This window comes from Salmo salar, chromosome ssa15, assembly GCF_905237065.1.
Source record: "Salmo salar chromosome ssa15, Ssal_v3.1, whole genome shotgun sequence".
NCBI lineage: Eukaryota > Metazoa > Chordata > Actinopteri > Salmoniformes > Salmonidae > Salmo > Salmo salar.
In genome coordinates this window covers 54,147,046-54,171,758 of record NC_059456.1, presented here as the reverse complement: position 1 = coordinate 54,171,758, position 24,713 = coordinate 54,147,046, and the positions used below count along the sequence as shown (strand labels likewise).

At 43.0% G+C, this 24,713-nt stretch overlaps 1 protein-coding gene across 6 annotated transcripts in view; it reads left to right on the top strand.

Annotated features, from left to right (window-relative positions):
- LOC106571557 (1-phosphatidylinositol 4,5-bisphosphate phosphodiesterase beta-4) overlaps window positions 1-24,713 on the top strand; it is a 131,946-nt gene that overhangs the window by 63,979 nt on the left and 43,254 nt on the right. For all 6 annotated transcript variants that reach the window (XR_006759203.1, XM_014144727.2, XM_014144720.2 and 3 more), the window contains 3 exons: window positions 8,867-8,962; window positions 21,431-21,511; window positions 23,135-23,194. Coding sequence is in view for 5 of the 6 variants with exons in the window: in XM_014144727.2 (XP_014000202.1) it covers window positions 8,879-8,962; window positions 21,431-21,511; window positions 23,135-23,194 (225 nt within the window). In the remaining variant the exon portion in view is untranslated. The remainder of the gene's footprint in view (window positions 1-8,866; window positions 8,963-21,430; window positions 21,512-23,134; window positions 23,195-24,713) is intronic.

Genomic DNA, 24,713 nt, shown 5'->3' with positions numbered 1-24,713 from the left:
CCTGAAAAGTAGCTGAATTTGCCGCTAGCCTCTTTTACCAATAAAAGTCACTGGAGCCCTTACAAAACCAGATTGCAGTAAAAGTGCAGTAACTGCAGTCGACTGTGGTATTTTGTACGCAGTGATTGCATAATAACTGCAGTGTACTGCAAAATTACTGCAGCTATACTGCACTCTGACTGCAATCTTTTTTTCATAAGGGAGGGCTCTGAAAACTCACTAACTATAGCGACAAAGTTTCTAAATTGCCAACACTGGCTGCAAGCTCCTTTCAAAGAGAATAGTCTCCCTATTAGGTGTTCTATGACTCTTCAGTTGCTATGGCTGCCCTTGTCTTGGTATTTGGGTACTGACATGTTATACCCATTTGACGTGTTATCACATTGTCTTTTACAGCATGGTTCCAGTAACTATGGTGGTGGATGTGTAACCAGGCCAGCACAGTGTGGCTCAGCTTGGCTCAGTAGTATGGGGTCATTTTGTGACCACGGATGATTTAATCAGCAGTTTACTTTTGATCAGCGGTGCATGTAGGTAATAATAGGTCATAGCTGTTGATTGATTTACTGCTGTTTGGGGTTGCCCTGCCCCTGAACGCTAATGCATCATATTAAATGCTGATTGTTGCTGTTGACTCTAGCATTACCGTTGAATTATTTACCACCAATTGTTGTTTGACCTTGCCGGTGTCTATGCATTCTGATTGATTGGTTACTGGGTTATTTACATTTCCAATCATGTCTGTAGGTTCAATTGACAGGCTGGGAAAAGTGGTCCAGACACATGAGTTTGAACGTGAGTTATTGACATGACTTATTGTTATAGACTTGAGTTATTACTTTGTAGATGTTGGTCTTGATTGGATCAGATTGGCATTATGCCTGAAACGTTATTGGCAAAAGATCAGAATTGGGCTGCCTGTGTAAACGCAGCCTCAGTGTGTGAATATGAGACTGGAACAGTGTACCATAGGGCAATTGGGACTCGTAGACGTCAACACAACGAAATAACACTTCAAACATAATAGATCTACTGAACGTAAAGACGATAAGCAGACACAGGATAGGGTCAGAGGTCAGGGTATTAGTGGGTTAAGGGTCAGGAGGGGTCACAGTTCTCATTGTGCTGAGGAATCAGACCTGGGTTCATATACTATTAGAAATCTTTAGCCTGCCTGGAGTGCCAGGTAGGCTGGGTTTGCACTTTTGCGACTGTTATATTTGTCCATTGCACCTGGCAAGCTCAATAAAGCCAAGCTGAAGTATCGGAAATGGTTTCAAGTACTATTTGAACCTCAGTCTGGTTGTAATCAGACTAAACCTCCAGTGATGGATTGGGACTGTCAGGACCTGGTTAGAGCTAAACTAAAGGCTTTTATCCTCCATGTTAAACAACCTTGTTTACTTTCAATCTCCTTCAATCTCCTCTCAAATGCTATTTTTGTCCCTTCTGTTCTTCATGGCCTTGTCTCGTCTATTCTCATCTTTTATTCAAGAGCATCAACACCACCTTCATTCGTTTTGCGGTTTCCCAAAATGCCATCGGATGCTGTTTGATTATAAAACACCCTTTTATCTTTTTTCTTGTACCTTTTTTGCAAATTGTGATTTTCTGCAAATTGACCACTAGGCTAAGTAAAGGTGCAGAATAAAATATCAGAGTGAAAAAGGAGTCCCTCCACATACTTCAATCAGATGTCATTCTAGTGTTTTCGATTTGCTGTGCTTTCAGTCAGCGATGACCTTGGTCAGTCTTCACCTCGTGTCTCCTGATCAGTTTGAAAGCATTAGTTAAGTTATCCTACTTCAGTTGTCAGGAAGGTATGAGGTTTCCCTGACCTCATGTCCCCATGCCACCTCTGTGTGCCAGCTGTACCCTGCGCCACCTCTGTGTGCCAGCTGTACCCTGTGCCACCTCTGTGTAAGAGTGCTCCTCACCAGTTAGGTCAGGCTGGTGTGTGGTATCCTCATAGCCGTCCTCGTGCCACCCCTCATGCCACCACTTTGCCAGCCTTTCTAACCTCTAGGATACCTTCCGTCCTAGGTAGCCCTGTGTGGTGGTTTAGTTATTCCCTCCTAGTTTCCATGTCCCCGTGCCACCCCAGTGCTGCAGCGCCCCGTTGGCTCGTCACCGGGCAGTTAATTTGGGTTTATGAGGTGAGGAGTGTTCCGCTGGGTGTTACCCTAGCAGCCGTATTAGACTGTGCCTAGTGACAGGGGAGCCCCCAGCCTATGGGACAGGGGAGTTATCTAACATAATTATCTCACTGTCAGAGTTCACCAAGCAGGGGTTCGCCAGGGGTTGGCACTGCCAGGACACTCTGTTCTACAGCTCACGTGTTTAGGAGGAGAACGTGTGGATGGATGGTGGGGGATTGTTGTTATATGGAGTAGAGGATGTTGGTTTGGAATAGTCAGTGGTTGATTAACTGATACAGAGAACAGGGTATCTCTAATTTTCTTCTGTTTGAGCGCCGGGTCCCCAAAAAAACAGTCATATTAAAGTGAGTACCAGCATCTTTTGAATTCACTTCTTGCAATAAATAGTGTTGAATATAGCTAGGAGGGTTATGCAGAAAGCCCAGCCACGACATTGGACATGTATTTTTTTTAAAGTCTTGGAATATTTTGGAATATAAATGGAATATTTTGTCATTTTCAGTCTTTTCTGATAGATATTCGGCAGGGTATATTGCTTGATGAATATTCAGTCTTGACTCTGAGTGTTGTCCTTGGCTGTGCGGCTGGCCCGGAGCCTCAGATCTCAACTGGAAGTGTGCAACTGTCAATATAGTCCCCCGGTAGGATGTGTGCATCTGTCAATATGGTCCCCTGGTAGAACATCACAGATGGTAGACGGATGTGTTTGACGGGCATGGCCCACCTTCTGTCTCTCTCTTTCTCTCTCTCTCTCTTTCTCCCGTCCTTTCTTTCTCCCATGCTTTCTCGCCTTCTATCTCTCTTGTCTCCTTCTGTTAGTGCTAGTAGACATGGTTGTTCCTCCTACTACACTAATACAGTGTGATCAGTGTTAGTACATCAGTTGGGATCTTTATAAGCCACAATATGAGGTCCTAAACCTAGCATGAAAATGCACTCTTGTAGCTGTGTGGGCTAAGATAGTCAAAATGTTTGCCTTGGGATAAGTTGAAGGAATGACCACCATACCCCATACAAATGATGATTACCATTTGTCCGTTTTTTTTTGTTGTTGTTGCATTTTGTATTGTTTACATAGCCGACGTCGTCACACCCTGTGCATACAAACGTAAAACGATCAGCCCCCCTTGAGGTTCTTGAAAGAGCAGCCAAGGAAGTGAGAGAAGGGAATGAAGTCCATTTGAGGGGATGAAATCCAACAGCAAGGGATAAAAATATAGACTGAACGACAGTGAAAATTAACATGTACCCGTGTGAAAGAGAGGCTATGGTAGAGTAGCAGAGGAACACAAAGTCTTATCTGTAGACATGGAGTCTGAGTTTTGCGGACCGGTTTCATAGGCTTAGTAGCATCAAATGCAGAGAACTTGCCTATGAATTGGTACATTGAAACAACATCCCTGTCCCAGACAACTGGTATAGAAGGGAAAAGTGGAAGGGAAAAGTGGAAGGGAAAAGTGGAAGGGAAAAGTGGAAGGGAAAAGTGGAAGGGGGAAAGGAAAGGGGAAAGGGGGAAACCTAGTCAGTTGTACAACTGAAATGTGTCTTCCGCATTTAACCCAACCTCTGATATTGAACAGAGATCTGTATCTGAATGTAGGCATACATTTAAGATATACAATATACCACACCTCCATTCATTGAATTAAACGTTGACCTACAGTGCCTTCAGAAAGTATTCACACCCCTTGACTTTTTCCAGGTTTTCTTGTGTTACAGCCTGAATTTAAAATGGATTAAATTGAGATTTTGTGTCACTGGCCTACACACAATACCACATAATTTCAAAGTGGAATTATGTTTTTAGAATTGTTTACAAATGAAAAGCTGAAATGTATTCAACCCATTTGTTATGGCATTCGTAAATAAGTTCAGGAGTAAAAATGTGCTTAACAAGTCACATAATAAGTTGTATGGACTCTGTGCAATAATAGTGTTTACCATGATTTTTGAATGACTACCTCATCTCTGTACCCCACACATACAATTATCTGTAAGGTCCTTCAGTCCAACAGTGAATTTCAAAGACAGATTCACTACAAAGACCAGTGAGGTTTTCCAATGAGACAGATGATGAGACAGAAAGGCAGAGTGACAGAACGAGGGAGAGGGAGATGAGAGAAGGGGGGTAGACGGAGAGAGCCAGCTGTGCCTGACAGAATTTGGAAAGGAGAGTGGCTGTTTGTGTGTGTGTGCGCATGCTTGTGTGTTCTGTGTTTGATGTTAAGTACACAGCAACATGCTCTACATCAAAACACCCACTACATCTACTACAAATTACTGCAGCGCGAGTTTGATTAAATTGCCCAGCTGTCCATTATTTTACTAGGTTGCTTTCTCCAGTTTTGGGATTACTGAACACAACACAGGTGTGGTAGTAGTTGTGTGGTTGTAGGTGGTGTGGTAGTAGTTGTGTGGTAGTAGATGGTGTGGTAGTAGGTGTGTGGTAGTGTGTGGTGTGGTAGTAGGTCTGTGGTAGTAGGTGGTAGGTGTTTGGTAGAAGGGGGTAGTAGGTGTGTGGTATAGGTGGTAGTATGTGTGTGTGGTAGTAGGGGGTAGTATGTGTGTGAGGTAGTAGGTCTGTGGTAGTAGGTGGTAGTATGGGTGTGGTATAGGTGGTAGTATGTGTGTGGTACAGGTGGTAGTATGTGTGTGGTAGTAGGTGTGTGGAAGTAGGGGGTAGTAGGTGTGTGTGTGGTAGTAGGTCTGTGGTACTATGTGTGTGATAGTAGGTGTGTGGTATAGGTGGTAGTAGGTGTGTGGTATAGGTGGTAGGTGTGTGGTAGTAGATGGTAGTAGGTGTGTAGTATAGGTGGTAGTATGTGTATGGTAGTAGGTGTGTGGTAGTAGATCTGTAGGTGTGTGGTAGTAGGTGGTGTGGTAGTAGGTGTTTGGTAGTAGGTTTGTGGTAGGTCTGTGGTAGTAGATGGTAGTAGGTCTGTGGTAGTAGATGGTAGTAGGTGTGTGGTAGTAGATGGTAGTAGGTGTGTGGTAGTAGGGGTAGTAGGTGTGTGTGTGTGGTAGTAGGGGTAGTAGGTGTGTGGTAGTAGGGGGTACTGTGTGTGTGTGTGTGGTACTATGTGTGTGTGATAGTAGGTGTGTGGTATAGGTGGTAGTAGGTGTGTGGTAGTAGATGGTGGTAGGTGTGTGGTAGTAGGGGTAGTAGGTGTGTGGTAGTAGGGGGTACTATGTGTGTGTGGTACTATGTGTGTGGTACTAGGTGTGTGAGAGTAGGTGTGTGGTATAGGTGGTAGTAGGGGTAGTAGGTGTGTTGTAGTAGGGGTAGTAGGTGTGTGGTAGTAGGGCGTAGTAGGTGTGTGGTAGTATGTATGTGTGGTACTATGTGTGTGATAGTAGGTGTGTGGTGGTATGTGTGTGTGGTAGTAGGTGTGTGGTAGTAGATGGTGTGGTAGTGTGTGGTAGTAGGTCTGTGGTAGTAGGTGGTAGGTGTTTGGTAGAAGGGGGTAGTAGGTGTGTGGTATAGGTGGTAGTATGTGTGTGTGGTAGTAGGTGTGTGGTAGTAGGGGGTAGTATGTGTGTGGTAGTAGGTCTGTGGTAGTAGGTGGTAGTATGTGTGTGGTATAGGTGGTAGTATGTGTGTGGTATAGGTGGTAGTATGTGTGTGGTAGTAGGTGTGTGGAAGTAGGGGGTAGTAGGTGTGTGTGTGGTAGTAGGTCTGTGGTACTATGTGTGTGATAGTAGGTGTGTGGTATAGGTGGTAGTAGGTGTGTGGTATAGGTGGTAGGATGTGTGTGGTAGTAGATGGTAGTAGGTGTGTGGTAGTATGTGTATGGTAGTAGGTGTGTAGTATAGGTGGTAGTATGTGTATGGTAGTAGGTGTGTGGTAGTAGATCTGTAGGTGTGTGGTAGTAGGTGGTGTGGTAGTAGGTGTTTGGTAGTAGGTTTGTGGTAGTAGGTCTGTGGTAGTAGATGGTAGTAGGTCTGTGGTAGTAGATGGTGGTAGGTGTGTGGTAGTAGATGGTAGTAGGTGTGTGGTAGTAGATGGTAGTAGGTGTGTGGTAGTAGGGGTAGTAGGTGTGTGTGTGTGTGTGTGTGTGTGTGTGTGTGTGTGTGTGGTAGTAGGGGTAGTAGGTGTGTGGTAGCAGGGGGTACTGTGTGTGTGTGTGTGTGTGGTACTAGGTGTGTGTGATAGTAGGTGTGTGATAGTAGGTGTGTGGTATAGGTGGTAGTAGGTGTGTGGTAGTAGATGGTGGTAGGTGTGTGGTAGTAGGGGTACTATGTGTGTGTGGTACTATGTGTGTGTGGTACTATATGTGTGTGGTACTATGTGTGTGTGGTACTATGTGTGTGGTACTATGTGTGTGGTACTATGTGTGTGGTATAGGTGGTAGTAGGGGTAGTAGGTGTGTTGTAGTAGGGGTAGTAGGTGTGTGGTAGTAGGGGGTAGTAGGTGTGTGGTAGTATGTATGTGTGGTACTATGTGTGTGATAGTAGGTGTGTGGTGGTATGTGTGTGTGGTAGTAGGTGTGTGTGGTAGTAGGTGTGTGGTAGTAGGTGTGTAGTATAGGTGGTAGTATGTGTATGGTAGTAGGTGTGTGGTAGTAGGTGTGTAGTATAGGTGATAGGTGGTAGTATGTGTATGGTAGTAGACCTGTGGTAGTAGATGGTAGTAGGATTTTGGTATTGGTGGTAGTAGGTGTATGGTAGTAGATCTGTGGTAGTAGATGGTAGTAGGTGTGTGGTATAGGTTATAGTATGTGTATGGTAGTAGATCTATGGTAGTAGGTGTGTGGTATGTGTATGGTAGTAGATATGTGGTAGTAGGTGTGTGGTAGTAGGTGTTTGGTAGTAAAATAATCAGAATTCGTGCAATCATAACAGTTTTGAGACATAACTTGTCCAAAAAAAGTGGTCTCTTGGCACTTTTATTGGGTAAGTTGAGCATGGGGACAGGGTAAGTTGAGCATGGAGACAGGGTAAGTTGAGCTGCCTTGGGGTAAGTGGGTGATGGTGTCCTGTGACAGTGGGTGCTGTAACTCCACCACTCAGGAACATTCATTGTCTTCTTGGTAAGCAACTCAAGTGTGGATTTGGCCTTGTGTTTTAAGTTATTGTCCTGCTGAAAGGTGAATTCATCTCGTAGTGTCTGGTAGAAAAACAGACTGTGCTCAGCTCCATTCTTTTAATTTATTTTTATCCTGAAATAATCCCCAGTCCTTACTATTACAAGTATACCCATCACATGATGAAGCCACCACTATTCTTGAAAATATTGAGAGTGGTACTCAGTAATGTGTTGTTTCAGATTTACCTCAAACATAACACTTTGTATTCAGGACGACAAAAAATGAATTGCTTTGCCACATTTTTTTCTGTATTACTTTAGTGCCTTGATGCAAAAGGGATGCATGTTTTGGAATATTTGTATTCTGTACAAGCTTCCTTCTTTTCACTCTGTCAATTAGGTTAGTATTGTGGAGTAACTACAATGTTGTTGATCCATCTTCAGGTTTATCCTATCACAGCCATTAAACTCTGTAGCTGTTTTAAAGTCACCATTGGCCTCTTGGTGAAATCCATGAGCGGTTTCCTTCCTCTCCGGCAACTTAGTTAGGAAGGACGCCTGTATCTTTGTAGTGACTAGGTGTAATGATACACCATCCAAAGTGTAATTAATAACTTCACCATGCTCAAATGGATATTCAATGTCATATTTGTTTACCCATCTACCAATAGGTTTCCATCTTTGCAAGGTATTGGAAAACCTCCCTGGTCTTTGTGGTTGAATCTGTGTTAGGAATTCCCTGCTCGACTGAGGGATCTTACAGATAGTTGTATGTGTGGGGTACAGAGATGAGGTAGTCACTCAAAACGAATGTTAAGTTCTATGTGTAACAATAGTGTTTATTATGTGACTTTTTTTTTTTTTTACAATTTCTTTCTCCTGCCATAACAGGGTTGAATACTTATTGGCCCAAGACACAGCTTTCAATTTTAATTAATTTGTAAATATATAAAAAAAACATAATTCCACTTTGACATTATGGGGTATTGTGTGTAGGCCACTAACAAAACATCTCAATTGAGTCCATTTTAAATTCAGCCTGTAACACAAGAAAATGTGGAAAAGTCAAGGGGTGTGAATACTTTTTCTCAAGGCACTGTATCCTACGTACCTCAGCCCTTCTGAAAATACATAGTTGGCAGAGTCTGCTGTCTGATCCGAAAATGGCCATCATTACTGATGCAGTGACCGACGTTACAAAGTGTTCATTCATAGATGGGAAGAGTTCTTGGACGAGTTCAATGTGTTAGGGGGCAACACACCACACACACACACACACACACACACACACACACACACACACACACAGACTCACATACACAGGCCAACGTTCTCAGGTTAGACGTCATCGTTGACTATTTCCGTAAGCCGGTATCGATAATAATGCGAGATGAAGCGCCGTCTTGAGACAGTTGGCGTCATTCTGAGGTAAAACGACACGTGTGTAGACTCGGGGTAGTGTATGTCTGCGTGATGGATTGATTATAGTCATCATTATGACTGAGTCAGGTTTTTCCCAGTACTACAAAGAAAGGCAATTTGATAGTGCATAAATCATACTTATTTTAACAGCCCAGGAGACATGTGGCCCACCTGTCTTAACACAATGTCTCTCTCTCCCTCTCTCTCTATCCCTCTCTACACCCCCCCTGTCCTCCTCCCCCTCTCCCGCTCTCTCCAGGTGTGAGCAGCCATGACTAAGTCCTATGAGTTTAATTGGCAGAAGCACCTGCCTGGCTTCATGCAGGAAGGAGCTTCCTTCGACAGGTTTGATGAGGTGAGAAACAAACTCAAACTCAAACATACAGTACTTAAAAAAAAAAAAACATTGCCACAGATTGCCAACTGCCAACTTGTCCTCCAACCAATCCTCCATGTTGACAACTTGACATTAATCATCATATTAAAATGATTACTAACTAGAATGTAGTTGTCTCTGTACTTTGGGTTCTATCAGAATTAGTGCATCTCAAACAAGGTTATCCTGAAACTCTATATCTATGGCTTGTAGCTCTGTGTGTATGGGGATCAGTGGTCCACCCTACCCTAATGACAGTCCTCTCGTGGGACATTAAGACACAAACACACACATGAGTAAGGCCATCTTCTTTATGGCGTTTATAAATCATCGTGTTAGGCCACACATGCACACACATACACACACACACACACACATAAGTAGGGCTATCCCCATTATGTCATAATAACTCATTGTGTTAGTCATCAGAGCTACAGACAGTCACCACATTGATTCACCACATTAACCAACTTTGTCATGGCGACCAAAAGTCTGACAGTCTGCTGTGAGTGTGTGCGGTATGTGTCGATGTGTGTGTCCTCCCTCCCTGTGTCCTCCCTCCCACGTTTCCCCTCTCTAACTCAATCAGGCCAGTTAGCTGGGGGATGGCAAATCTAGGACTGGGCGTGCCACACACACGCGAGCGCGCACACACACACACACGTTGAGATAACGATCAGGAATCCCTTTAACGCAGTCTTCAGTGAGGAGGATCCCTCCATGGATAAACACAGAGGGAAAACAACGTCATCACTAACATCAAAGGGCATCTTTAACTGAGCCTTGGAACTAGGACAGCCTGGTTACTTTGGAATACATTCCCCCTGTGTATTAACTTAGTGTGTATTTCTGTGCTTCTACTAGCTATGGGCCCTCTACCCTGCTAGGACTTTTGGGAGACTGGGTGGCTGGGTGGAGAGCTATAGTGAATCTCTGCCAAGCTACTGGTGAATCTAGTTCATAACCGACAAGCTGTTCGTTCACCCATTTTTAACATCTCGATTTAAAGTTTGTTAGGAGAGGTTAAAAAGGCAAGAACACAGTTGTTTGATCTTGATACGTGACCTCCGTTATGTTTAATGAATACCCACTGGGCGAGCGCGTGAGATCACCATTCCATTTTTGGTTGACTATGGGTATTTACCGATAGGCTACAAGTGTAGACTAGAAATAGAATGAATAACATTAGCCGGAGCAACGCTACTGATCTATGTGTTTGTGGCCAGCGTTATGAGATGTAGGTCATTTAGGAGTGGGTTGCTTTACATCTCACATATAAAATAGTGTCGAGCAACTGACCACGGTGGCACTGTTTGACTTGCTTATCTCCCTCTTTAATCTAATCACAGTTAACAAAAGCGATCACTAGCCAGCCTTTGAAAAGGCGAAACCTCGACTCGATGCTCAGAAAACGGGGATGAACCTTTATTATGATTAAAGAACAACATAATTATAGACAAGCTGGTAGTCGTCTACATTGGAGTTAGCTGAAAGTGTGTGTGTGTGTGTGTGTGTGTGTGTGTGAGAGAGAGATATATAATAGCTGATGCTCAGGCTGTCTAATAGAAGGCCTGCGGGGGACGTCTGTGTTGATTAACATGGCAGACGCGCCTCGCCCACAGACACACACACACACACGCGCTTAAATATGCTAATCAGGAAGGATTCTTCCAGAGTCCGCTCTCAGCTCACTTAAACCCCACAGTGCAACAGACGGTGAAGACGGGGCAGCGCATACTAATTCCAACGTGAGAGGAATGGCTATTAACAGTTTGATACTCAGCATGGTCCGTCTGCGTTGAAGTGACGTCCGTCTTTGTTGTATCCAACACAACCATATGACGCACAGGCAGACACTGAGTGGGAGAGATGGTCATTGATGTTGGACCGTATTGTTGCCTAGCTTTTCTGCTTCTCTTCTTTGCCTCGTTTGACCGGCAGTGACACTAAGTCATTTCGAAACAATATTGAAGTCACGTGATTTCTTTTAAATGGCCCTTTCAAACTATTGATCGATTGTATCACCTGACTAAATTTCGATCTCGGTAATCATTCAGAAGTGTTCCATGGGGACCAAGTAGTCTGTGAGGACATGATCACTATGGCTGGGAATTGCCAGGGATCTCACGATATGATATTATCACTATAGTTTTCTGCCGATAAATATATGTACTGCAATTTTCACCATTTTCCTTTCTGTTTGTCCAGTGCCTTTGGAAAGTATTCAGACCTCTTGATGTTTTCCACATTTCTTTTTATGTTACAGCCTTATTCTAAAATGTATTAAATGTTTGATTAAAATAAAACTATCTACACACAATAACACCATAATGACAAAGCAAATTCAGGTTTTTAGAAGGGCCTTGGTCAGGGAGGTGACCAAGAACCCGATAGTTACTCTGACAGAGCTCCAGAGTTCCTCTGTGGAGATGGGAGATCCTTCCAGAAGAACAACCATCTCTGCAGCACTCCACCAACCAGGACTTTATGGTAGAGTGGCCAGACGGAAGCCACTCCTCAGTAAAAAGCACATGACAGCCCACTTGGAGTTTGCCAAAAGGCACCTAAAGGACTCTCAGACTGTGATGAAACCAAGATTGAACTCTTTGGCCTAAATGCCAAGCATCACGTCCGGAGGAAACCTGGCACCATCCCTACGATGAAGCATGGTGGTGGCAGCATCATGCTGTGGGAATGTTTTTCAGCAGCAGGGACTGGGAGACTAGTCAGGATCGAGGGAAAGATGAATGGAGCAAAGTACAGACAGATCCTTGATGAAAACCTTCTCCAAAGCACTCAGGTCCTCAGACTGGGGCGAAGGTTCACCTTCCAACAGGACAACGACCCTAAGCACACAGCCAAGAAAATGCAGAAGTGGCCTCGGGACAAGTCTCTGAATATTCTTGAGTGGCCCAGCCAGAGCCTGGACTTGAACCCGATCGAACATCTCTGCAGAGACCTAAAAATAGCTGTGCAGCGATGCTCCCCATCCAACCTGGCAGAGCTTGAGAGGATCTGCAGAGAAGAATGGGACAAACTCCCCAAATACAGGTGTGCCAAGCTTGTAGCGTCATACCCAAGAAGACTCGAGGCTGTAATCGCTACCGAAGGTGCTTCAACAAAGTACTGAGTAAAGGGACTGAACACCTCCAAAACAAAGGTCATATGGTTTGGTAAGAAGAATGCCCCTCTCCCCACAGTTGTGATTACTACCTCTGAGGGTTTAGAGCTTGAGGTCGTCACCTCATACAAGTACTTGGGAGTATGGCTAGACAGTACACTGTCCTTCTCTCAGCACAAATCAAAGCTGCAGGCAAAAGTTAAATCTAGACTTGGTTTCCTCTATCGTAATCGCTCCTCTTTCACCCCAGCTGCCAAACTAACCCTGATTCATATGATCATCCTACCCATGCTAGATTACGGAGACATACCGTAATTTCCGGACTATAAGCCACTACTTTTTTTCCACGCTTTGGACCTCGCGGCTTAAACAATGACGCGGCTAATATATGGATTTTTCTGGCTTTCAAATGATTTTTTTTTTTTTTTTTAAACACATTCTGTGACGTGCTCAGTTTTTTGGCGGCATGAAGCTTTCATTAGACCAATGAAATTGCCGAACGGGTTAAGGTCAAACAACTTTTTCGTTTACTGTTTAGATTAAATCGAGCGCGCTCAAACTTCCCATCATTCTGGTTACGGTAGTCATTTTGTCACCCTCATCATGGCAAAGACACGGAGAAATGCATATGATGCAGCTTTCAAGTTGAAGGCGATTGATCTGGCTGTTGGAAAAGGAAATAGAGCTGCTGCACGGGAGCTTGGTCTGGAGCAATGACTTTCTTGGTAGGCTACTGTTTACTGCAAATTTTTTGTTACAAGCCGTGTTTCGTTAATAAAGCCTATTTATTTTTGTTACAAGCCGTGTTTCGTTAAAGCCTGTGTAAAGTTTATTTGTTTCAATGTACCGGTAGGCACCTGCGGCTTATAGGCATGTGCGGCTTATTTATGTTCAAAATAATATATATTTTTAAATTCAGTGGGTGCGGCTTATATTCAGGTGCGCTTAATAGTCCGGAAATTACGGTAATTTATAGATCAGCAGGTAATGGTGCTCTCGAGTGGCTAGATGTTCTTTACCATTCGGCCATCAGATTTGCCACCAATGCTCCTTATAGCACACATCACTGCACTCTATACTCCTCTGTAAACTGGTCATCACTGTATACCCGTCGCAAGACCCACTGGTTGATGCTTATTTATAAAACCCTCACTCCCCCCTATCTGAGATGTCTACTGCAGCCCTCATCCTCCACATACAACACCCGTTCTGCCAGTCACATTCTGTTAAACGTCCCCAAAGCACACACATCCTTGGGTCACTCTTTTCAGTTCGCTGCAGCTAGCGACTGGAACGAGCTGCAACAAACACTCCAACTGGACAGTTTTATCTCAATCTCTTCATTCAAAGACTCAATCATGGACACTCTTACTGACAGTTGTGGCTGCTTTGCGGGATGTATTGTTGTCTCTACCTTCTTGCCCTTTGTGCTGTTGTCTGTGCCCAGTAATGTTTGTACCATGTTTTGTTCTGCGACCATGTCGTTCGCTGCCATGTTGTGTTGCTACCATGCTGTGTTGTCATGTGATGCTGCCTTGCTATGTTGTTGTCTTAGGTCTCTCTTTATGTAGTGTTGTGTTGTCTCTTGTCGTTGTGTGTTTTGTCCTATATTTATATGTTATATACAGTTGAAGTCGGAAGTTAACATACACCTTAGCCAAATACATTTCAACTCAGTTTTTCACAATTCCTGATATTTAAACCTAGTAAAAATTCCCTTTCTTAGGTCAGTTAGGATCCCCACTTTATTTTAAGAATGTGAAATGTCAGAATAATAGTCGAGAGAATGATTTATTTCAGTTTATATTTCTTTCATCACATTCCCAGTGGGTCAGAAGTTTACGTACACTCAATTAGTATTTGTCTTTACATTTTGTAACTTGGGTCAAATGTTTCCGGTAGCCTTCCACAAGCTTCCCACAATAAGTTCAATGAATTTTGGCCCATTCCTCCTGACAGAGCTGGTGTAACTGAGTCAGGTTTGTAGGCCTCCTTGCTCGCACATGCTTTTTCAGTTCTGCCCACAATTTTTCTACAGGATTGAGGTCAGGGCTTTGTGATGGCCACTCCAATACCTTGACTTTGTTGTCCTTAAGCCATTTTGCCACAGCTTTGTAAGTGTACTTGGGGTCATTGTCCATTTAGAAGACCCATTTGCGACCAAGCTTTAACTTCCTGACTGATGTCTTGAGATGTTGCTTCAATATATCCACATAATTTTCCTCCCTCATGATGCCATCTATTTTTGTGAAGTGCACCAGTCCCTCCTGCAGCAAAACACCCCCACAACATGATGCTGCCACCCCCGTGTTTCTTGGTTGGGATGGTGTTCTTCGGCTTGCAATCCTCCCCCTTTTTCCCTCAAACATAACGATGGTCATTATGGCCAAACAGTTCTATTTTTGTTTCATCAGACCAGAGGACATTTCTCCAAAAAGTACAATCTTTGTCCCCATGTGCAGTTGCGAACCATAGTCTGGCTTTTTTATGGTGGTTTTGGAGCAGTGGCTTCTTCCTTGCTGAGCGGCCTTTCAGGTTATGTCGATATAGGACTCGTTTTACTGTGGATATAGATACTTTTGTACCTGTTTCCTCCAGCATCTTTACAAGGTCCTTTGCTGTTGTTCTGGGATTGATTTGCACTTTTCACACCAAAGTACGTTCATCTCCAGGAGACTGAGCGGTATGACGGCTGCGTGGTCCCATGGTGTTTATACTTGCGTACTATTGTTTGTACAGATGAACGTGGTACCTTCAGGCGTTTGGAAATTGCTCCCAAGGATGAACCAGACTTGTGGAGGTCTACAATTTTTTTTCTGAGGTCTTGGCTAATTTCTTTTGATTTTCCCATGATGTCAAGCAAAGAGGCACTAAGTATGAAGGGAGGCCTTGAAATACATCCACAGGTACACCTCCAATTGACTCAAATGATGTCAATTAGCCTATCAGAAGCTTCTAAAGCCATGACATCATTTTCTGGAATTTTCCAGGCTGTTGAAAGGCACAGTCAACTTAGTGTATGTGAACTTCTGACCCGCTGGAATTGTGATACAGTGAATTTTAAGTGAAATAATCTGTCTGTAAACAATTGTTGGAAAAATTACTTGTGTCATGCACAAAGCAGATGTCCTAACTGACTTGCCAAAACTATAGTTTGTTAACAAGACATTTGTGGAGTGGTTGAAACACTTAGGTTGGAGTCATTAAAAATAGTTTAAGTAAACTTCCGACTTCAACTGTGTATGTATATATACAAATACTTTTTGAGATCAACTGACACTAACCAAAGAGTTTATCAAATTGAACAACTCCTGTTTAATTTACGTTATATATATGTATATATATTTTATCCCCGTTCCCACAGGAGGTCTTTTGCTTTTTGGTAGGCCGTCATTGTAAATAAGAATTTGTTCTTAACTGACTTGCCTAGTTAAATATTGGTTAAATCAAAAATAAAAAGTGATATTTCAGTTTCTTTTTTTTATATGTTTGCCCAAAAATCTAAAAACAGTTTTACTATGTCATTAACTTCTATGGGCGGTACACACTATCAACAGCCAGTGAAATAGCATGGCGCAAAATACAAAACAGCAAAAATCTCATAATTTCATTTTCTCAAACAATCAACTATTTTACACCATTTTAAAGATAAACTTCTCGTTAATCTAACCACATTGTCCGATTTCAAAAAGGCTTTACGGCGAAAGCATAAAGTTAGATTATGTTAGGACATAAACTTCACGAGAAAAACCACACAGGCATTTTCCAAGCAAGGACATGCATCACAAAAAACAAAAATACAGCTAAAATATTCACTAACCTTTGATCTTCATCAGATGGCACTCATAGGACTTCATGTTACACAATACATGTATGTTTGCTCAATAAAGTTCATATTTATATCCAAAAACCCCATTTTACATTGGCGCGTGATGTTCAGAAAATGTATTCCCACCAAAACTTTCGGTGAATGAACACATCAATTTACAAAAATACTCATCATAAACGTTGATACAATTTACAACAGTTATTGAAAGAATTATAGATATACTTCTCCTTAATGCAACCGCTGTGTCAGATTTTAAAATAGCTTTACGGAGAAAGCACATTTTTCAATATTCTGAGTACATAGCTCAGTCATCAAAGCAAGCTATACAGATACCCGCCAAGTTCTGGGGTCAACTAAACTCAGAATTAGTATTGTAAATATTCTCTTACCTTTGCTGATCTTCGTCAGAATGCACTCCCAGGACTCCTACTTCCACAATAAATGTTATTTTTGTTCGAAACACTCCATATTTATGTCCAAATACCTCCGTTTTGTTCGTGCATTCAGATCACTATCCAAAGGCATAACGCGCAAGCGTAAATCTAGACACGAAAAGTCAAATAGTTCCATTACCGTTCGTAGAAACATGTCAAACATTGTTTACAATCCTTAGGGTCTTTTTAACATAAAACATCGATAATATTCCAACCGGACAATAGCGTATTCATTACAGAGGAAAAAGAAGGAGTAAACAACTCACTGGTCCCAGGCAGTCCACTCATTGACTGAGCTCCTATTTTCTGCCCAGTAACAGGAGAAGGATGAAACACGTTTCTAAAGGCTGTTGACAGCCAATGGAAGCCTTAGGAAGTGCAACGTGACCCCACAGACACTGTAGTTTCGATAGGGATTCAAAAGAAGAACTACAATTCTCAGATTTCCCACTTCCTGGTTGGATTTTTCTCAGGTTTTTGCCTGCCATATGAGTTTTGTTATACTAACAGACATCGTTCAGTTTTAGAAACTTCAGAGTGTTTGCTATCCAAATCTACAAATAATATGCAAATATTTGACTCAGGGCCCTTTTCATCCGAAATGAAAATACTGCCCCCTATACCTTAAAAAGTTAAGGGGTATTGTGTGTATATTGATGAGGGAAACGTTATCCATTTTAGAATAAGGTTGTAACCTAACAAAATGTGGAAAAAGACAAGTAGTCTGAATACTTTGCAAATGCACAGTTTGGTGATTCGATACTGTGATTTTATTGGGATTCGATGTTCCAAACATATTGCTCACCGTATGTCTGCTGCGGAGGGACAAGAGAGAGCCCTGAGAAAACACGTTTTAATCAGTCATGGAAATTAAAGTGCTGAAAACAAGCTGGCTCCCTATTTAAAAAAAATGGAGAACAAGCTATGAAGGAAAAATACTGGAGATTTGGGGCAGGCACCGCCAACTAGCGCAACAATAATATTGCAATATTGTCAAAACAATACGATATATAGTCAAAAATAATATCCTGATATGCAACTGTATCGATTTTTTTACTACATTACTAATGACTTCATAGAGAGAGAGAGAGAGAGAACATGTTGCCCAACAATGATCTATCTGCACTGACTGCTCTGACAATCAGTGCCAAGACAGAAGCAAACAGATGATGATAAAAGTGTTAGAATGGAAATGAGACTGACATAAGTTGATGGTCAGTGTTCGTTCACTAATACTAATGATGGCGGTAGAGTGAGATGGAATAATGTGCAGGGGACACATTTCCTGGACCCATTGCCGGTCTGCTCCCTGATGATGCTCTAATTAGTTTAGGGACATCTGTGTGCGTGCGTGTATGCACTATGTGGTTTCAAAGACCAGTCATTTCCCTCTCTCCATTTCCCATTATCCCGCTTCCCGTATCGGAGGAAAGATGAGGAAGGAGGACAGTATTCCCCTTCTGTACCCTCCTCACTGCTGCGTCTCATCATCTTCCTCTGCCTCCCTCATTACTGAGTCCACACGCACACACATACAGACAGCTGCCAGTGACTCAGACAGCTAATGGGGAATAAAACTCAGAGCCACACTGACAATCAAAATGGCCGCAGCAGCAGTACGTCTGATGTGGACTTAGTAGCCCATAGAGTGGACAGTGTTCTAGCTCCTCAAAGCTAGTGTGTATCAGGCCTTAGTCTTGGTGAGGCGCTAAGGCACTTCTAGGATGGGATTTGTTCTGTGTGTTAATGTTGACTACTTACTCAGTCAATCATGTCAGAGTCTAGCAGATAGTTGAGTCATTTCATATTAAGCCATTAGCATTAGTCTGTTTTGGTTTGACAGGCGTTTATAGTTGCTTTTATTTATAGGGGCTTTAATATATGCTAGCTATGGGCCGTGACAGGTTTGATAGAAACCCTGCTTGTTTCTCACGTTTAAAGATTCTGGATGTCTCTGTCCCCTGTAGAGAACACGAACACTGTGGATCCCCAGGCCTGCTGTTAACGGTCGTGTGTGTGTGTGTGTGTGTGTGTGTGCGTCGGCGTGTGTGTCGGTGTGTGTTTTTAAAGAGCAGGGTGATGGATTGGGAACTCTTAGAGGAGGGAGCCATGCTGCAGTCAAAACACTTGCACACACACTTCAGGGCTCGACATTAACACTTGTCCTCTTGTCTGGGACAAGTTAAAAAAAAATGTTTTTTAAAAATAGCAGACAAGAAGAATATAGATTTGAGTTGTCCAAATGGACATGTAGAATAAATCACATAAGAATCACAATATCAAACAATTACTCTGATCAGCATTGGATTAGAGAAGCCAACATTGTAATACTATTCAAAAAATGTTTCATGTACATAAATACAAAAGCCTACATGTCAAAGTATAGCTAATATGCATATTGGCTACAGCCTCATGTCCAAACCAATGTAGCCAAACTTTAATGAGACTTTTAATGACATAAATATAGGTTAAAGGCCAATCATGTTTGACAAATATAATGAAAGATAATTTACATTAACGTCTAAGGCTTGATTTCTGTCGACATACTCGAGACGCGATTCTTTCAGATCAAATGGTCAAAAAAGACCAGAGTGAGAAGGACAGTGTCTGTTATGCACCCACATCATCACCCACCTTGAATCTGAGCTGAGACGGTCAGCATTTTAAACGATTTAACCATAAACGGAATTGTTTAAAACCTGGACGTTTTATGTCATTTTATGAGGATGGGGTTTTCTTGCTAATTGCATATTGGAACCTTCCCACATAGCCTATACAGCCATATGCGCATTGCTGAGTTTATAATATGAAGAAATAAAATGTAATCAACATTTTAAGCTTTTGGATCTGTACTCCCAGAACGGTCCCAGAGTCTGTTTTGAACCGTATACTTATTTTTCCATCGCCCTTAATTTCAAGTCCTGGAGATATTTATTTGGTTAACTATTTGGTTCTAGTTGTAATTCTTTGATATTTTATAGGCTACCAAGCGTGACCAACCATACTCCAGGAGAGCCTTAAAGGGGCAGTGTTGTATTTTGAGACAGGAAGTCAACAGGCAGAGTGTAGCCTACATTTCTGTCTGATTCTCTATGGTAAAAGAGAGAGTAATGCATTTTATTTTGTAAAGTGGTTCCTTGCGTCATACAATGATGTAAACATGGTGTTACAGACTATTTATTTTTGATTTTTGGACAAGTAAAACATCAGTCCTACTTGTCCAAGGGATAAGTGGCAAAAAAAGTTAATGTCAAGCCCTGCACTTAAGACACATACATACATACACACACACACACACACACACACACACACACACACACACACACACACACACACACACACACACACACACACACATATCTAGCAGAGCTCCACTGCATGCTGAGAGAGGAATGTACTTATGAGAGTAGTGAGTCAGACAAGCAGGGGTCACCCTCTCTTATCTCTGCAGCCAAATATATGACTCCCACCTGCACTCTCTGCCCCACACCATCCAAGGAGTGTGTGTTGGGGGGGGGGCATCCCAGCAAGGTTACCTCTTAGAATGAAGGATTACCCAGCCTAATATTGTAGATACTATCTATAACAGACATCTTTACAAGGTAAACTGAAGCTCAGTTTACACCCAACTGGATTTTTGTTGATTTCCAATGTCACTAAATGTCAAGACTGTTAGTTATCAGGCTGGGATCCGATTTATTTAACTAGGCTAGTCAGTTAAGAACAAATTGTTATTTAAAATGACGGCCTACCGTGGCCAAACCCTCCCCTAATCCGGACAACGCTGACACAGTATATGCATGAACTAACGGCCATATCTTTGGTGTCGAGCAGCACATGTGCCTCTCTAGGTTTCTTCCTAGGCTCCTGCCTTTCTAGGGAGTTTTCCCTAGTCACTGTGCTTCTACATCTGCATTGCTTGCTCTTTGGGGGGTTTTAGGCTGGGTTTCTGTATAAGCACTTTGTGACAACTGCTGATGTAAAAAGGGATTTATAAAATACATTTGATTGATTGATTGAACTGAAGGCTTACCATAATCTCACTGAAACAACACATGCTGCAGTGTGTGTGTGTGTGTGTGTGTCACTCACTGTTTCCTTTAGCTCTGCAACGACCCTCTACTCGGTCTCTCTCTTACACACACATGCACGCTCACTTAGAATGCGGCAGACAAATGGATGGACTACGGGAATGTAATCCAAATGACTTTGCTATTACTCTGTTGCCAGCCCACCCCACACTTACTCCCTCTCGGTCTCTCTCTCTTTCACACAACAAACACACACACGAGGCCTCCAGTCAGAACCTGGGACTATATTTATCTCCCTCCCCACCTTATGAGCCTCGCCGTCTGGCCCGCTGACAGACTGCTGCCCCCAGCGCCCGAAGCAAACCTGGCTGTTTGACAAATAACCGCCTCGTGGATTTGGAACTGGGAGGTTTACCACATTAAGTGGACCGTAAATAAACCCCAACTCGATCCTTTAAATTAGGGGATTGAATTAGTAGGTTAGGAACTATTTCTCGAAAGAAGTTATACCTTCCGACTCTTGCTCTGATGCAACGGTTCATTAAAAAGTCTCCAACGTCACAGTAAACATGTGACAGGAAGTAGAAGACTAGATTTAGCCAGGATAATTGATCTTTTATACTATATCCAGGAGGCCGGTGAGTGTTGCCTGCTGTCCTGTCACCAAGGTAGCGGTTGGTCGGTGTGTGGCGTACCAAGACACTGTTTGCGTTCAGCAGTTCATGACATTCACATTTATATGTGTTTGTCCTAGCGTTATGTCCTCCTGTCCTGCACACACAGGGTGGAGGTGTGTGTGTGTGTGTGTGTGTGTGTGTGTTTGTTTGTTACATCTTTAAAAATGAATTATCGATGCTGCTGTTTATCTTGTTGCGTAAGTCGTGTGTGTGTGTGTGTGTGTGTGTGTGTGTGTGTGTGTGTGTGTGTGTGTGTGTACTAGCTAGGTAATGGGAGGGGGGTGTGTAATGTCCTCGCACATCAAATAAAACCTCTGATTGGCTCTCGAATTCAAATGCTTCTGTCTTCTCGCAGGACCCGTTTCTGTTTGAGCCGAACTGTCTGGTCAAAGTGGACGAGTTTGGCTTCTTCATCACGTGGAAGAGCGATGGAAAGGTACGGTCTTTCAACCATATCTGTGTATATAAAAGGCTTTGTTCTCATCCTCTTACTCAGTGCCCTGTCTTTGTGTTCTGAGTGTATTCAGAGAGAGAAAAGAAAGACATCCATCTCCTCGCACTCACGACTTTACCATTCCAGCCACAGGGCCAAGTCATAATTGGGGTGACGGTAGCGTGACTAAGGGCAGTGGTACTTGAAGTGGCCAAGGCAACAGAACAGAGGAGAGAAGAGTTGGTCACTTGTTCCATTGTTCCCACCACCGTTAATACACTATTGATTGAGTTTCAATGGCTGGAGCAGTGAAAGCTGAGGGTAGTTGGTGAAATATAGCCTACTGCTCATTGCCCTTCATATCTTAGACCAGGTACAGCCACAGATAACTGCCAAAATAAAGGAAAACAGCAACTTACTAAGGAGTTGGGCCACCGCGAGCCGCCAGAACAGCTTCAATGCGCCTTGGCATAGATTCTACAAGTGTCTGGAACTCTATTGGAGGGATGCGACATCATTTTTCCATGAGAAATTCCATCATTTGGTGTTTTGTTCATGGTCGGGCTAAAGCGCTGTCTCAGGCGCCGCTCCAGAATCTTCCATAAGTGTTCTGTTGGGTCAGAGAGTTGAGCAGTCTTCGTCACTGAAGCTTCTGCCAAACTTTTTTCAGAGAGGGAAAAGAAAGACAATGGTATAGAATGGACTTTATTCAGAGAGAGAACAGGAAAGACTGAAAGCTATTCAGCGTAGGATGCTCCTGTATGAAAAAGTCAAGAGGATAGAATGCCGTCTCTTATGGCGTGTAGACGTTTTGACTGCAAGGTCCTTTTCAACACCAGTCTCCTTTTCCGATGGCACGTTCTTGCAAATCAGTCAACTCAATGCGCATGGATGGAAGGAATGGCTTGAGACAGAACTTGACTTAGCCAAAGTGACTCTGAGACGGTTGCATCAAATGAACCCTCCCCATAGAGGGGAGAGAGGCCCATATCCTCGCTGAAAATTGCCTTTAGTGTTCATCAAACACTTAAGCAACAACATATAAAGCAGGGGTGGCCTTTATCCTACTCCTGGGTGTTATTTTGTTCCAACCCTGCTCTAACACACCTGATTCTGTCAATTAGGAGGGGTTGGCTGCTCATGTTTACATTTACATTTACGTCATTTAGCAGACGCTCTTATCCAGAGCGACTTACAAATTGGTGCATTCACCTTATGACATCCGTGTTATAAGGTAATGCTGGTTGGAGAGGAAGGGCTTTGTTATCCGTCATACTGTTGGGATTCATCCGTTGTGTAAGAGGATAGCAGGATATTCCTCCACGCTGATCGTATTACTGTCTCGCTCTCTGTCTCTCTCTGGGTTATTGTATTTGTCGCCGCGACATGGGGGCATGTAGGCAGATGTCATTTCAAACAGCCGTATCTGGCCACTGGCAGCACACCGTATGTCTATGGAGCTTCTGGAGCAGACAGGCAGGCTGCTACTGTAATCCGACAAAGCTAGGGGAGGCTTGGGTACTGGGGTGGAATATGTATTTTTTGTTTGGCATTGACGAGAAATTTTTCTCCATGTCTCTCTCTCTCCCTCTCCCTCCCTCCCTCCATCTCTTTCTCTCTCTACAGGAGGGCCAGGTTCTAGAATGTTCTCTGATCAACAGTATTCGAGTCGGAGCCGTGCCAAGGGTGAGCCCTTCAAAAACCCAGTTTCCTCCCTTAGTCCCGACCTTCCTCCCTTCATCTTTCAAATAACCTTCTTACCCACTCCTCTCCTTACCCTCTCCTCTCCCTACCCACTCCTCTCCTTACCCACTCCTCTCTACCTCTCTGACTCTCTCCATCCATCTCCTCCCCCCACGACTTTACCATTCCAGCCACAGGGCCAAGTCATAATTGGGGAGACGGTAGCGTGACTAAGGGCAGTGGTACTTGAAGTGGCCAAGGCAACAGAACAGAGGAGAGAAGAGTTGGTCACTTGTTCCATTGTTCCCACCACCGTTAATACACTATTGATTGAGTTTCAATGGCTGGAGCAGTGAAAGCTGAGGGTAGTTGGTGAAATATAGCCTACTGCTCATTGCCCTTCATATCTTAGACCAGGTACAGCTACAGGTAACTGCCAAAATAAAGGAAACATCAATATAATGTCTTAATAAGGCATTGGGCCACCGCAAGCCGCCTGAATAGCTTCAATGTGCCTTGGCATAGATTCTACAAGATTCTCCAGTCTTTTACCCAAGTGTGTGTTTTATTTTGGCAATTACCTGTACGTTCAACAACATGAAATATTTCATACTTGAATGTTTTTATAACCCTCCAGGTTTGTAGCTGTATCTAAACACGTGTTATTTAGCCTTGGATGTTGTTTCTTATCTGGGAGGGATACTGTAACAATGCCTTTAGAATATAGTTTGTTTGTTAGTTGCCTCAATAGAACAATTAATTCCAACAGACAAAAAGCTATTGAAAACTCTTTGATCGAAACAAATGCATTTAGGCTAATTGTTTGTGGAAAATGCACTTGTAAGCATGCAGTCTTTGTCAATGTCTAGGCTGTTCTGTGTCCCTGGAAGTTTTTTCTGCTTTCTTTAAACAGAAGGGACTTAATGACAATACAGCTAACATTAACCACAGAGATTTCCTTTCATGAACATCAGGGCTGAACACACACGCACGCCCACACATACACATGCGCACACACACCACACACAAAAACACACAACTATGTTTTACTATACTTGTGAAGACAATTGATTCCCATTCAAAATCATATTTTCCCTAACCCTAACCTTAACCATAAACCCTAACTCCTAACCTTAACCTTAAACTTAACAACTAACCCCTAACCCTAATTCTAACCTCAAACCTAACTCATAAGCCTAAAATGTCCTCACTTCTCAGAATTTGTGTTGGTTTACTATTCTTGTGAAGACTTTCTGGTACTCACAAGTATAGTAAAATGTGTACACACACACACACACACACACACACACACACACACACACACACAGCTACTCCTTCCATTACATATAGACTCCATCAATAATTCCGTGGTCGTGTCCTGCTGCAGTGTAATGTTTGGCATCATGCGAGCGACATGAATTATGGAAGGCCCTGGGGTCCTGGGGGAGTGCCCATACGGATGCCTGACTATAATTAAGGTGTGCTTTCTCAAAAACGCCGAAGAGTAAACCACTCGCTCAGC